This window comes from Sarcophilus harrisii, chromosome 1 (assembly GCF_902635505.1).
Source record: "Sarcophilus harrisii chromosome 1, mSarHar1.11, whole genome shotgun sequence".
Lineage (NCBI taxonomy): Eukaryota > Metazoa > Chordata > Mammalia > Dasyuromorphia > Dasyuridae > Sarcophilus > Sarcophilus harrisii.
Window position 1 is genome coordinate 167869737 of NC_045426.1, and position 16078 is coordinate 167885814.

Sequence of the window (16078 nt, forward strand, 5' to 3'; positions counted from 1 at the left end):
GCCTTAGTTTCCTCATCTAATAAAATTAAGGAGGTTGGCTCAAGGATTCCCAAGTTTCCTTCCAGCTCTAGTATCATCCAGTACCTTATAGTTTCCCCAGGAGAGCCTGCATTATAATAGTTAGAGCCACTTGGAATGGGCAAGCTTTGACATACTATCTTTTCAGGAATCTTAGCAGGTTCTATGTTCTAAAAAAAATAAATATAAACCTTTTCCTTACACTGAGGGCTCAGATTCCATCTTCAGAATCTCATTCCTTTATCTGAGACTGACCTGTTAAAATGTTATTTCTACCAGAGGCATTTACACTTCCAGAAGCTATTATTAGTCATTTATACCTTAGTGTGAATGAGAAATTAGAGCAGGTTTTAATAAAGCAGAGAGAAAGAAAAGCTAATTGTATATTTCAATATAAGGGAGGGACACATCAACAAGGAGAGAGAAAGATGTAAAAAAAGAGGAAAGAAGGAAGACTTGAAGATAATTTTCTTTGGTTAATGATTTCTCTGGTTAATGGAATTAAATAAGAGCCATACTCCTAGACCAGAAACTTCTTAAAGTTCTCAAACACTCAGGTAAGACACTTTTAACCTTTTACTGAATAGAAATCTTAAGAAGTCATATGACTACTAATCATAATAGTAATTATGGTTATTGTCACCTTGATTTTAAGTAGTATCTTTTGAAAGATACACTGCAACGTTGTAGGATATGACTCCACATATACATGCATGCATGCCTTGATGTGTACTCAAATAATGATGTAAAAATAATTGTGTGAATAGGTAAGAATGTTACTTTAGAGCCTGTGGAAAATCCTTCCCTAAATTGGCCAAAAAAATAAAGACTATTATTTTTCATGTAAAACAAGTGGAGATCCATTATAATCACAATAGTTCTAGATCTTTGTTCCTATAATCCTCTTATATTCATGATGGCATCTTTCTTTTTTATAAATACAATCTCCTAGGATTTAAGCAATCTATTTCTATTTTTTTTGTAAACTCTACAACATTCATAATGAGTGAATCATTGGACAGAGTTTAAAGGCGACCCAGAGAAGTCTAATATAAAAAATGCTGAATTTGATACTTGGCTTTGGCTATGTCCTAGCTTCAGGAACATAAAGAAGTCTCTTAAGTTCCATTAGTTTCAAAGGAGCATTCTGGGAAAGTGTTTTCTAAACCTTAAAGTGTTCCACAGAGTTTAGTTGTTGTTGTTCTCTTACAGAATTTCAGGTAAATAAATCATCAATATTCTATTAACACAGTATAAGAAATCATAAGCATATGATAAATTTGAATGTTTTATAATGAAATAACATGATTTTTCATCAGAGCAGTAAATATGCAGTAACTATTGATATGAAAGGCTTTTAAGGATTTTTTAAAAATATATTCTTATAGTATATTCTTCCTTTTTTTCCCTTTCTACTATTCTAAAAGACCTCGTGGAGCTGAACTATATCTCAATGAATCTGCAAATAACCAATAACACTGACAAAAAATGAATTGCTCAGTGGGTCAGGCCCCTGTCATTCCAAAACAACCATTCACAGAAACTCTGGGAGAAAACCAAGAATGGCAAAGAACCACTAAAGTCTTTTACAAGATTAAATGTTCTTAACTAAGGACACAAGTCAAATAGGAAGAGGTTTATAATTTGAAAATTATATGTCAACTTGCTACATCCCACATAAGGTAAGGATATGTATGGATTTAACTATTAAAAAAAACTACATAGAATAAGGTAATAACATATCCTTTTATATAAACAATCAAGTGTCTTATGAATCTAACTTAAATACATGTTATATTCATAAATAATAAGATAAAACTAGAAGTAAACTATAATCTCAAAGTCTGATTTTTCACTATAATTCCATTGTGGTCACTGATTTCCTTAGTAAGATTCCCACAGATTAATGGAAACATGAAAAGCCCAAATTTGGGTATCCATATAAATCTCTGGGCCTTGCAAGTCATTATTACTTCATTGCTCTTTACCAAAATCAGATTTCTGGTTAAGAATTGAATAGAAATTGAAAAGAAAAAAATGCTTGCCACCTGTAATTTTCCAGATTCTCTGAGAAAAATAAACTATAAAGTATTTTGTATAATCAAATCAACAAGCCCTTATTAAGCAGCTACTATGTGCCCCGCACTGTGCTACGTGTTGGGTGTACAGTAGAGGTAAAACAAAATTCAAAATGTTTATTTGGTTTGATCTTGAGAAAAAAAATCTGCTATAAAAAAGGGCTAGATACATAAATAATCAATTAATTTTTGAACAATTTTTAGGATCATAGCTTTCATGGTGAAAACGACCTAAGATATCATTTAATTCAGACTTCTTTTTTTATAGATGAATAAAAAGGAATTCAGAGATGATACTAATTTGCCTAAGGTCACACAGGAATTCTGTAGCATAGTTAGGTCCTCTAACTATAAATCTATTATGATGAATATATTTACACGTACTATAATTCTTGTTATCCATTGCTAAGTCATGAGTCACCAGTAAGTTGATATTATATATTTGTGAGTATGTGTGTGTATACATACATATATACACTCATATAAAATATGTATATGTATATGTGAACGCATACACACACATACAACAGGTTTTGGGTAAAGACAAAAGCATGCACACAATGAGTTAATGGGAAATAAAGTCTAACATAATAATTCTAGAGGTTTTTTTTTCTTTTTTAAAGAAGAAATGATTCAGGAACTAATAAAAAGAAACAATAAAAGAGATGTTATGGTAGACTATTATTTTTCTATAGCTAAAATAACAATTCTTTGTCTACTGGGCTAATATAATTCCCACTTAGCTATCCCTCTCAGGTTCACTTGAAGGAAAGTACCACCATTCCCTACCCCCTAGGGTTACATTTTGCAAAAGCACACAGAGTTGATGCATATCTCTCCATACACTATGCTACTATTTACTAGAATAATCTGGCACTAACCTTGTGCAGAAGGGCTCTATCCAAAAAGTACTTCCTGAAGAGCTTAATGTCGGTCTCCAGTAAATGTTCTGCAGTGTGATTCAGTGTCAGGGTCAGTGTTTCTGATGAATGAACAAATCGTAAGAGGGCATGTTCATTGATCTGCACTCTGGAGAAGTCCGTCGAATGACTGCCCTGAAAACTGAAACAGCACAAATCAAGACCCATAGACAGCTTTACAGGGAAGAGAGAGAAAAAGCACCAAGAGTCCTATGTTCCCATTGGTCCTTAGATTTTTTACATGATTCACGGGCAAAATTATGCTTTTAGAAGAGATCTACAATAAATATGATCTTGCCAGTATAATTACTAATAAAAATGGCTTTCTCCTTTCTCCTGGGGGTGGGGGTACGGGGAGGCAGGGAATGAATTTCAAAGACATCTAGATACAAAACTATCACTTGTTTAAAAATACAAGGGCTTTTAAAAAATAGAGCTTTACCTCAATGTTTAGTGCCTCATTCTTCTTTTTAATGTGAAATGGAAACCCCTCACTTTATCGTGACCATATAGAGTAGAATGAGCAAGCTGGAGGCTAGCAGGTTTATTAAGCGGATTATAGGGAAAACAGACACTGCCTCAAGGGAGCCTTGCACAGTTTAGATGTTGCAAACAAGTCAGACATTCATAACACACTGTACCATAGTTAGAAATCACTTTTCTAATGCAAATTAAAGTTATGCATAAATGTGGACAAAAATTGTATTCTTCTATAGTCATAAACAAACAGTGAACATTCCCAAGACAAAGTATGACTGAATTCTTGCATATAATATATATTTTAGATTCATTTTTGGTAAAGAACAATTATACATTTTTAGTCACATAGTCTCTACAATCAATAGTACAATATTGCAGATTTGTCCTGTCACCAAGTAGACATTAAGGTGATGAGTTCAATATTAAACTATTAAATATATGTGTGTGTATAATATATATATATATATATATGTTTATATAATAGGAATGCTGACCTAACCCCATCTTGAGTCCAAAGAACTCACCTTTAAGGAAATCATGTCAATATGGTCATCACTTGAATCTCTTACATTGAATAAGGAATGGAAAGGGTAAAAGTAATGATGAAAAGAAAAATTACTATTTCTCCTCCATCCCCCCAACTTCATTTTTCTAATCAATGTTTATTTATGAAAATGAAATAAATTTTCTGAGAATTCTTATGTAGAAAGGTAAGATAAGCATTTGTTTTAATGTAAAGATTTGGTCTCATGCAATAATCATCAGTTTAGTACTGAAAGGGATCTTCAAGTTTACCCAGTTTGACTACTTCATTAAATAGATGATAAAAGTAAGGAAGGCCAGAGAGATTAAATGACTTGTCCATAGCCACATAGGCAATAAATATAAAAACCTGGACCTGAACCCACTGGCCTTTTGGACTCCAAACAGCACTCATTCTACTTTGCCCATATACATGCACCATCAGTCAGGTATTAAGTTAGACCATTGATTTGTTGTTGTTATTGTTGTTGTTGTTGTTCAGTCATTTCAGAAGGTTCATGACTCCATGTAGGATTTTCTTGGTGAAGATACTGAAGTGGTTTGCCAGTTCCATCCCCAGCTCATTTTACAGATGAGGAACTGAGGAAAAGATTACATAATTTGCCTAGGGTCAAATTTGAGACCAGATGTTTATAGGACCCTAGGCAGACAAACCAAATATTTACTGATAATAAATCACTTAAAATCATACTTTAAAACAATTTTTGGCATATAATTTTACCATTTATTAAAGATGAAAACAAATTTGCATATTAATATGCTTATTTAAATTAATATACCTGTTTATTTTTATATACAGATCTTAAATCTTGGCAGAATATTTGGTAGTGCAGGACACAGAAGGCTCAGAAAGCTTATACTGTTTTCAAATTTTTCATGACCCGACAGCAACCTACTATTTAAGAAGCTTTGGTCTAAAAAAATTTTGTTTTTACTTTTTTAAAGTAAATAAATAGTTTAAAAAGCAATATAAAAATCCAACTATGTAATCAATCACTCTAACTCACAGGGAACAAAAGTATTTATGATAGTACTCTTAAAATATTTCTTTTTTTGTTTGTTTGTTTTGCTTTGTTAGAAACCTACAGCTTCATAGGTCCATAGGACCTTATACAACTCTGATAGGAGGACCACCTTCCATCACTTCTGATCAGCAATTTATCACTAAAAGTCTTTAAGTTATGTCAGAAGTTGATCTTTAAGGCAAACCTTCCCTATATTATATCGTGATACTTCTGTTATGTATAATAAAAGTTTAATAAATATTTATTGAATTGAAATTGAAATTCATGCACCTATTGAAATTGCAAAACGACCAAATTATTATATCAATCACCAAATATGGGACATTTATTTATTATTGTCTAATATGTACAAGGCATTGTTCTAAGCACTGGAGTTACAAAGAAAAGCATAAGAGAGAAAGGTATGAAAGAACTCCTGCCCTCAAGAAATTCACAGACCAGTCAGGAAAAATAATACATTAAAAAAAAAAAAAACTAAGAAGAGGGGAAGGAGGAATGTAGTCCTCCATGTCCTAGTGGATAAAGAAGTCCTATAGCCAGGGTAGGAAATTATCTGAGAAGATAGGAATTAATTTCATTTTGCAGATTGATGAATTTCTGGAGGTGTCAAAGTCCAGGGTAGCAGCCAGGTAGGAAATTATATTATTGTCAGTCTGGCAATGTTATCTACTAGTTATTTTTTTCACTTAAGCTACAAATTACAGGTATTACCTGATGGGCTGTTTACTGGTTGTCTGCAACTATTTCTTTGACCTACAGCTACTATCAAGCCTCTTCCACATGGAAAAAAAGTCACAGCTCTTTTTCTACAATTAGCCCACAATCTAAGGGCTATCCTAGCTTTTTTATGAATCAGACTCACAACTATAAATGGCAAAAACCTTAAATTAAGCCTGATTTTGGAACTCCTTTACTTCCTCCCAGCTGCCACTCTTTCTGGTCTATCTGCTCTTTGCAATTAGGTGAAAAAATTATTACTCCCACCTTGCCCGAGACTGATAACACTAGGTTTACAGAAACTAGCAAAACTAGACAGATAGAGTAGACCTGATGACCATTGGCCTACAATGCTGTTATCACTTAAATCGTTGCTCTTCCTTAACTATAGTATACCACATCTTCACAGTCACACAACTGAATAAAAGATGCATAGAATACAAGAATCTATGGTATTTATTTTTTGCTCAAATTTTAAAAGCATTTGACTTCATAGGGTAAGAAACAGCTTTAAAGGCTTTCCTGCAACAAATTCTATCCCATGCATATGATTAAAATCAAATAGCATTTCTTGACACCACTAAAAACCAATTTAAACATATTTCCATATAAATCATGTTGTGAATGAAAATTCAAAACAAAAGGGGAAAACTACAAGAAAAAAGCAAATAAATGAATGTTAAAATAATATACTTTGATCCACATTGTCTCATAGTTCTTTCTCTGCATGCAAAATCCATCCAAAATCTTTTGGAATCTTCTTGGATCAAAGTATTTCTGAGAAGAACTAGTTCTAGCATAGTTGATCATCACATAATCTTGCTGTTCCGTGTACAATGTTCTCCTGGTTCTGCTTGCTTCACTCAGCATCAGTTCATTTAAGTTTTTTCAGGCTTTTCTGAAATCAGCCTGCTCATAAGATATATATTTTAATGTCATTTAACTATGAAGACAAGAAACTTATAGTTTCTCGATAAAAAAACTATTCAAGAAATGCTTATTAAAATGATTGTGCATGTATAACTATATCAGATTGCTTGCTGTCTTCAGGAGAGGGAAGGTAAGGAAGGAAGGAAGAAAAAATTTAGAATTCAAAATCTTACAAAAATAAATGTTGAAAATTATCTTTACATGTAATTGGAAAAATAAAATGTATTGAATACACACACATACACACACACACAGATGCACATCAACCACAAAATCATAGGAGCAAAATCTGGTAACTAAGTTAAATTTTATTCAATAAACAAAGAAGGAATCATCAAAAGGTTTTGAACAGAAAATGATATAATCCAAATGATACTATAGGAAAATGAATCTAGAGACATTGAGCATCATGCATGTGAGGAGCAGGGAGATCAGTTAAGAGGTTTAAAGAGTCCAAAATTGAGATGATAAAGGGGCCTGAGCTATAGTTGGAGGAAGAGAGATTGGACTAGATGAGGATTAGGCATTTAGGGAGCAGAAATATAAAGAGGAGCTGGAAGATAAAACAAAAAGAAGTGGTCCCAAAAATAAGAGGATCAGTGTGGAATAAGACACTAAGTAGAAAGCTTCAGACTTTATGAAGAATAAGGACTGAGAAAAGGGCAAAATATCTAAAATTTCATGCAAAGATGTAGTCCAATCTTCATACTTTAGTTGAAATGTCTTGTGCAAAATCATACACTCAATCAACAAACACGTATTAAATACGCTACTCTGTGCCAATGCTTAAGATTCGTTAAAATTTAGATCTTGTGACTCCTGGTCTAGAGTGATTTCCATTATATACAGTGCTGCTTGTTTGTTGCTGAATCATTTTTTCAGTTGTGGCAGACTCTTCCTGACCTGATTTTTGGGGAGAGAGGAGAGGGGTAAGTCAAAGTTTACTGAAGTTGTTTGTTTTTTCCTTCTCCATCTTATTTCCACAGGAGGAACCTGAGACAAACAAAATTAAGTGATTTACCTAGAATCATACAGCTAATAAATGTCTGAGGTCTGATTTGAACTTACAAAGATGAGTTTCTGACTCCAGGCGAGCCTTCTATTCATTGTGCCACTACATTGTTCACTCCCTATTTAAAGTCAGCAAATTCTATCATTTCTTCCTTCATAGCATCTCACCCAACTTCCACTTCCTGACAATTCTTCCTCCAGCATCATAGCACATTCATAAAACAGTGCCAGGCACATTGTAGGTTCTTAAAGGCCTATTGATAGAGACTGAAGGAACAAAACAAAATCATGAAGACTGAAAATATAAGCAAAATATGAGGACCCAATGAGTTTGTTTAAAAAAAAACACACACACACAAGGAAAGGAGAGGAGAAAAGGAGAGAGGGAGAGAGACAGAGACAGAGACACACACAACACAGGAGGAGAGAGAGAGAAAGACAAACAGAGAGAGAAAGAGAGAGAGAGAGAGAGAGAGAGAGAGAGAGAGAGAGAGAGAGAGAGAGAGAGAGAGAGAGAGTGTCAGAGAGAGACAAAGATAGACAGAGAGAGACAGAGGCACAGAGAGAGACACATACACAGGAGGAGAGAAAGAGAAAGACAAACAGAGAAAAAGAGACAGACAGAGACAGAGACAGAAAAAGAGAGGCAAAAACAAGATTGAGATTTGGTAAGCTGTTCAAGAGACAAAATGTATTGTTGCTCCAAACTAATGTGAATTTTTAACCTGTAATCAAGACTGGCATTTTCATTTAATAACACTTTCCTGCCTCAGAAAAAAATCTACCAGAACTGAATGTTCTAGAGGTTGTCATTACAGAGTTCATTCATCTCCAGGCCATACTCTGCCATTAGCAGAAACTACCTGTGTGACCAATGTTGTTGTTCATTTCTGTTAAATGTGACTACATTTTCTGTAATGTGATTTTTTTGTCCTAAAGCTTAAAAGGTTTTGTATGTGATCTTTGACAACCAAATAAACATGTTTATATACTTACTTGGAAATATCTATCTGGCACAGCTTGAGCCAGAAAGTAACCAACCTATTTCCAACCTCACTCTTTTAAATCTGACCTGAGCTTAGAATCCTTCCTTAGTCAATATTTCATCAATAGGCATTTAAGTACCTACAATGTGCCTGGCACTGTGCTAATGATTAGAAAAACAAAGAAAGACAGAATGTAGCTCAGCTCTCAAGTAGTTCATTCTGGACCATCTTGGTCATCTTGACCTTTGCCATTTGTATTGCCATTTGTCTTTGATGACTCCGGAGGAGAAAGTAAAGCTAATATCTTCCATCCTTGTAATATGAGTGGTTCTCTTCAAAAATGAAAGATTAAAATAATACCAGTCTAAACGAGGAGACAACATGTGGACAACCATTTACAAACAAGCTACCTGCAGGATAAATTCAAAGTAATTAATGGAGGGAAGTCATTAGAATTAAGAGGGATTAGGAAAGGTTTCCTATAGAAGGTGAAACTAGCTGGGACTTGAAGGAAATCAGAGAACATATGAGACAGAGAAGATAGGAGACAAAGATTAGGAGGGAGCAAATTCCAGATATGAGAGACAGCTGATGAAAATGCCTACATTCAGGCACTGTCTTATTGAAGGAACAGCAAGGAGACCAAAATCACTAGATTGAAGAATACATGGAGCAGAAGAGAAAGAGAAGGGTATAAGAAGGCAGGAAGGTATTCAAAAGTAGGGCAAAGTTATGAAGGAACTTGAATTCAAACATAGAATTTTATATTTGATCCTGGAGGAGATAGGGAGACAGTGTAGTTTATTAAATGGGAGGAAGGGTGACATTGTTAGATCTACACTTTAAGAAAATAGCTTTAGTTTAACATATATTGCATTACTTGTTGATTGAGGAGGGGGAAAGGGAAAGAAAAAAATTAGAGCACAGAGTTTTGTAGGGATGAATGTCAAAAATTATCCACATATATATTTTGAAAATAAAAAGTTATAATTTTAAAAAATCACTTCAATGGATTTTTTCAAAGTTAATGGCTATAATTTCAAATAGTATTTTGGATAGCACAAGAAAGAACTCTTTCAGACATGAAAAAATAAGAATGGGTCTTGGTCAAGTATATTTTACATCTCAGATCAATTTCTATTCTCCCACAAAAAAATAAGATTACTAATTTATATCATCTTATCATCTCATATTTCTGTTTTATCCAAACTCAAACTTTGTCAAATGCTTTGCTGAGGTCCAAGAATACTATGTCCATAACTTTCAAAAAAGAAATGAAGCAAACTGGGTATGAATTGTTCTTGGCAAACTTGTGCTAGCTTCTGGGGAATCACCATACTTCCTAAGAACTCACACACCATCTGTTTAATGACCGAGGGAACAGTGAAACAGTGTTTTCACTCTCCTTTGAAGAACTTTAAATTCATTCCATTGCTTACAAATGAATGAAAACTATTCCTTAACTATCCTCTGAACTGTTCCTCATTGCTTTGCTTCTTCTTCTCCTTCCCCACACTTCCCCTGGCTTGGTAGGGTATGGGGAAAAGAATTATTTATGTTCCTTTCTTTCCTTCCTTCTACCCACTTAAGTCAAACCACAAAGAAGTCTAGTATTAGCAAATAGTTCATTCTTAAATTTTTTGAAAGAACTAGCATAAAGCTCAATGGTCTTTATATTTTTGCTCATTTTTAAAATCTTTTTATGTATCTTTTTATGACCATGTTCTAGTTATGTGTCATACTTCACCTTGCATAAAATTCTGCCTTGCATAAAATCCAACTATTTATTGAATATATCAAATCTTCCCAACTAGATTGGTAGAAAGGATTTCATTTTGCATGCCTTTTACTTTACATCTAATGCCTAAAACAGTAATCCCAAAATTACTAGGTCAGAAGATGGCACTATCAGATCTATTATCAAGAAGATCTAAGTTTTAATCTGATCTCAGACACTGTATGAACCTGGGCAAGTAATTTCACTTCTGTTCGTCTTTTTCCTATAAAATGGCAATAATAATAGCACTTAACATTGTGAAAATCAAATGAAATAAAAATTGTAAAATATTTGGCATAGTGCCTGGCACATAGTAGGTACTTAATAAATGTTTGCTTGCTTCCTTTCTACATACTTCATAGTAAGTATTTTCAATAAATGTAAATGAATGGATACTGCATATAAAAAGTACTGATTAGAGATACAAAAGTGGGTTTTGATTAGAAACAAACAGGATTGATATAAAAATGTCTTTAATGATTTTAGCTTTTAAGGTAGAAGCTGATTCACTTAGATGAGTAGAAAAAAACAGAGACTGCCAATTTCTCTTAAAGAGAACATCATGCAAAATCACAAGAAGCAATTTAAAGGAAATAGAATATTAACATTATTTATGATCTCTAGTGTTCATATACAAATGTATAGAATAGAATAATAAGCAAAATACAATGTGGTAAACAACTTTATGAGTATTACTGGGACTGGTGAGGTATGACACATAACTAGAACATGGTCATAAAAAGATACACCATATTTAAAAGGAGTATATTATATTTTTAAAACCACACAAATAATATATGAATGAAATATACTCCTGTGTAGAAATCCATGAACCAACTAGTTGAGAATATTTAGATTAGAATTAGTGAGGGGAAAGCAGAAGAAATGCTAATAGTGGAAGCATATCACAAACCCCTTGGCCAGAAGGGAAAAAAACAACTGATGATTAAGTCAATGAATGGATGAAATTATAGCAAACTGCACTGAAACACAAACTGAAAAAACTGGATTTAGTGTGGTAAATAAGAGAAAGTATTGTTTGTATCTGAACAGAAGAAAGATCATTCTAGCAACTACATGTAGAATGTACATGTAGAATAAATGACACTAGAATAAAATTAAAGAGACAAATCAGTAGATTATAATAGTCAATGAGGTAACAGATAGGAAGAAAGAGATTCTATGGACACTGGAGAGAAAATTAATGTGGCTTAATAATAGGCAGTAGGAGGGGGAGATGAGAGGAAACCAAAAATGATTTTGTGCTCTGAAGTTCTGGGAACCACGAAGAGAAGATGTTATTCACAGTAATCAATCAAAAAATTATTTTATGTGCCAAGCACTAGGAATCTAAACACAATCAATAAAATAAGCCAGACCCTAAATGAACATACATAGTAACAGAGAATATAGCAAGTGACATATGGTGAATAAATATGAAAAAAATAAATTCAAAGTAGTTAAATGCAAGGTGGCTTGGAAAAAGGGTAATATTAGTTGGGGAATCAGAAAAGGAACTTCAGTTTTATCTTGAAGAAAGAGAAGGATACTACAAAGTGGAGGTGAAGAAGGAATGAAAAAATTGGAAATGAATGCTTATTTGGAAGACAGGGAGACTAATCAACTTTTTGACATATTTCCTATCAGTGGAACTTGCAACTAGAAGTAACCTATTAGTGAAATAAAAACTAGAGAGAAGTTGAAAGAACAAATCTGGAGATCTAAAATTAACAATCATATAGGTATAGATAATTTTTGTAATACATGATAGAGTGAACATGTCTAGAAAAGGAGTAACAGTCAAAGAATAGTAGAAGACCAAATCTACAGCGTGGAAAGAAAAAAAGGGAAGGAATCAGAAGGAAGAACAAAACATGAGAATTAGAAGACAATAACATCATGAAAATCAAAGAAAGGTTTTGTGAATTATTTGGATTGGAGAGAATGGAAATCATATCACAGGTAGTTGAGGAAGAAAGGTGTTTTCAATGTATAAACCATTAAAGATTTTATCCACCTCTGTCACATTGAAAAGGTAGTCTTTTCCCAGTCTTTCCTCTACTCTGCTTTCCTCCCTTCCAATTTTCTACCATAGTGGCCACCATCAGTTTTTATAACAAGGATTCAATAATTACTCTTGCTCCTCTATAGCAAAGATTTTTAAACTGTGGGTTGTGACCCCATATGGGGTAGCGTAGCTGAATGTGGACATTGTGAAATTAGGATTATTATCAGTTAATGTTTGTTTTGTATAACTATTATATAGATATAAATATACATGTGTATATTTATTTTTATGCCCTATATATATATGGGGTTGCTTAAAAATTTCTTGGACAAAAAAGGTCATGAGTGGAAAAAGTTTAAGAAGTGTGTCCTACAATAGCAGCTAATAGAATCAGGAAGAAGTAACAACTAGAGAGATGAGGGCAACAGAAGCACAAACCCCTCTCTCCCCAAAAAGGCTTCCTATCAATAGCACATTTGATTGTTATTCCATAACATTGGCTCTTTAGCTGCCACTAATACCCAAATTAATGATTATATCAAACTCTAATTCTATTAAAAGAATTTCAGTTGTCAAGTACAATAATTAATGAATATTGAAAGAGAAAGCATCATTTCAAGCAGATACTCACTTGTTGATGACTTCTACCAGTCTGCAATGCCCAAGTTTCAAAGCCAAGTCTAATGGCGTATCTCCCTCTTCATTAATCAAAGCTAGGGCCTGTCTTCCCCCGGGGAGACATAAGAGGAACTGTGAAAATTTAACCAAATCCCATCTCATCGCAATATGAAGAAGAGACTCCTTATGTGCAATAACTAAAAAAGAAAAAGAAAATATTGGTTATGTTAGTGAAATATTTTTTATACATTGCTTAGATATATGGTCAGATACCCTTGAAAAGGTAAGGGAAAATACAATTTTTCCTTCAAGTTTTAATAAATGAGTAAAGATACTATCTCAAAATTTTATTCATTTGAGGAAGCCTTGTTTGGTCTCCTTTCCTTTAGCATTATTCTAATGAAAGATTAGGGATAAAATGAAGTTTTTCTGACAGTAAGTAAGACTAGAGTCTCTCTCTAGCACCAGCTATATTGGTAACTTCCTTTTGGACTTGGGAGATAAATCCACAAATTTCCACGAAGCAAAAGTTGGTCTTGCTGGAAAAGGACATATGGTTCTTATGCAGTCAATGACTATATCAGTTCTTAGAGATAGGGAAAAGGTCTAGACATGCAATTTTATTGGCATAAAAATTCCCAGAATAGTTAACTCCCTTTACTAACATAAGTTGGCACCTTCCCTGCCACTTCTAATTTTAATGACTTGCTCAAGGTCACAGAGATAGAATGTGTCAGAGGATCCCTAGTCATCATTTCAAGACCTAATCACTAGCCAGTATGCCTTTCTAGCCTTATTTTAGTACCTTAAATATAAGAATATGAGTTTATCCATTAGCATTTTCTCCAAATATGATCATATATTCTAATAATTAAACTTCCACTTGGAAAATCACATACATATGTATTCATACTATATCATAATATATACATGTATACATAAACTCACCCCAACAAACTAATTAAACAAGCATTTAATAAGCACCTACTAACTGCAGGGCACTATAGAGCTTAAATTCTAGAGCTGGGGGTAGAGGGAAAGACAGGGTTACAATATGTCACCAGATCAATCTAAACATGATTCTTTGAGAAAGGAAAGAACATTAACAAGTAGGGAGATCAGAAAAGATCTATGTATTAAGGTTTATATGATATGACATGAACTAAGCTTTAAAGGAAAATAAGGATTCTAAGAGACAGGAATGAGGAAGAAATATATCTCAGGTGTGTGAGAAAGTCTGTATAAATGCCAAGTTGGGGGAAGAGAAAGACAGAAAATTAGGTAAGAACATATAGTGTGTAAGAAAGAAAAGAATATTCAATGAACCTGGAGGCATTTCTCACAAGAGAGCTGAAAGAGATGAGTTTCCCAGCTCCCACCAATCTACTCCACCAAAACCTTGAAGTTCACACCAAAAAAAATAATGATCAAGAAATCCATCAAGAAGTATAATAATTCATTTCTATCCATCCCAAAACTGCACAAAAAGTCTTCCACAAGTCCAGGTGAAATGCAAAAGGCTTCCCACCCAGACAAAGTGAGTGCAAACAGGAGCACATAGAGCCAGAACACATGTCTGAGGTAACAAGAGCCAGCCTGTAGCTTCACATTTCCTTCCTCCAGGCAAGAAATTACAGGCAAAAGGAGCAGAGACCTACATTTTCAGAGATGCTAACTATGAAGATTCATTTTGTTTGACTATGCTTGTTACAAGGAGTGTCCCCCCCTTTTCTCTTTATTAATGAAGAGAGAGGCTGGAAAAGGAGATTAGCAAAAGTGATGAAAACAAGAGATTAACACTTTTTTTGTGCACAGAAAAGAACAGAAGAAAATTCAGAAGGAAATACAAACAAGCAATGCAGTTTTGAAAGTAATGTGCAGAACAAATATATTTTTAATAAAAAGCAAACACTCTGAAATGGGTATTCTGTTTCATATAAAATCCTCTTTTGGTGTTCTGCTCTTTGTACAGAAATGCTCATTTTTTGGTATTTAGTTTAGAGGTAAAATAAAATAAATTTAGAGATATAGGATAGAACTAGACTAATAAAGGCTTTAAATGCCAACCTACATCTTCTAGATTAAGAGTTTAGGGAGTGACACAAAGCTACATGCTTATGTATGTTATCTACCACATAATAATATGTAACTTATTTTATATACATGTGGCATATTGTAATGTACTTATAATCATAATCTAATATAATCATATAAAATATTTAATAACATGAATTAATATGTATAATATGTAATTTAGATACTGTCACAAAATACGTCATTATTTTATATAATTTAATAATATTGTTGTTTATTATATACAATTTTATAACATTGTTACTTATTATCTATAGCAAATAGGTAGCATAGTAAAGAAAGGCCTGGAATCAAAGAAGCCTGTATTTGAGTTTTCTCTCAAATATGCATTGGTTGTGGAAGCCTATGGAAAATTGTTTAACCTCTTTAAGACTGTTTAGTAATTATTAAAATGGAAAACCAATATATACAATTTACAGAGTTGTGAGAATCAACTGAGATAACTTGCAAAGTATTTTGCAAAACAAAGCACAGAATAATTGTCAGATATTATCATGTAGTTATTCATGAAAATTACTATTGTCTCTAGTGCAAACTGCTTTAGTAAGTATAGTCAATACTTTGCAATAAGTATTTCACTGCATTCACTGTACCTAGAACTGCTATTTGAGGAACTGTTTAATATTTTACCTCCATCATATATTGCCTGGGGCTATAGGTATGCTACAGATATACACATTTACATCATAATGTTTGTAGTTGGACTTTTACCTAATCTCAAACCATTTTTTCCTGACTTCTCTGCCTGAAGTCTCTATGTTCAGTTTGTTGCCCAATAATGACCTCATTTCTTGGATTGGTCTAACACCATAAACCTCAGAGGTTTTATGTTTTATGTTTTATGGCATGGACTTTTCTGATATTCTGGGAATA

General features: G+C 33.3%; 1 protein-coding gene across 4 annotated transcripts in view; it reads right to left on the reverse strand.

Moving 5' to 3' along the window:
* The window catches only part of ARHGEF28 (Rho guanine nucleotide exchange factor 28), a 352261-nt gene that overhangs the window by 193163 nt on the left and 143020 nt on the right, over positions 1-16078 (reverse strand). For all 4 annotated transcript variants that reach the window (XM_031966506.1, XM_031966499.1, XM_031966513.1 and 1 more), the window contains exons 6-7: positions 13125-13308; positions 2978-3158 (exon numbers count right to left, since the gene is read on the reverse strand). In XM_031966506.1, coding sequence (XP_031822366.1) covers positions 2978-3158; positions 13125-13308 — 365 coding nt within the window. The remainder of the gene's footprint in view (positions 1-2977; positions 3159-13124; positions 13309-16078) is intronic.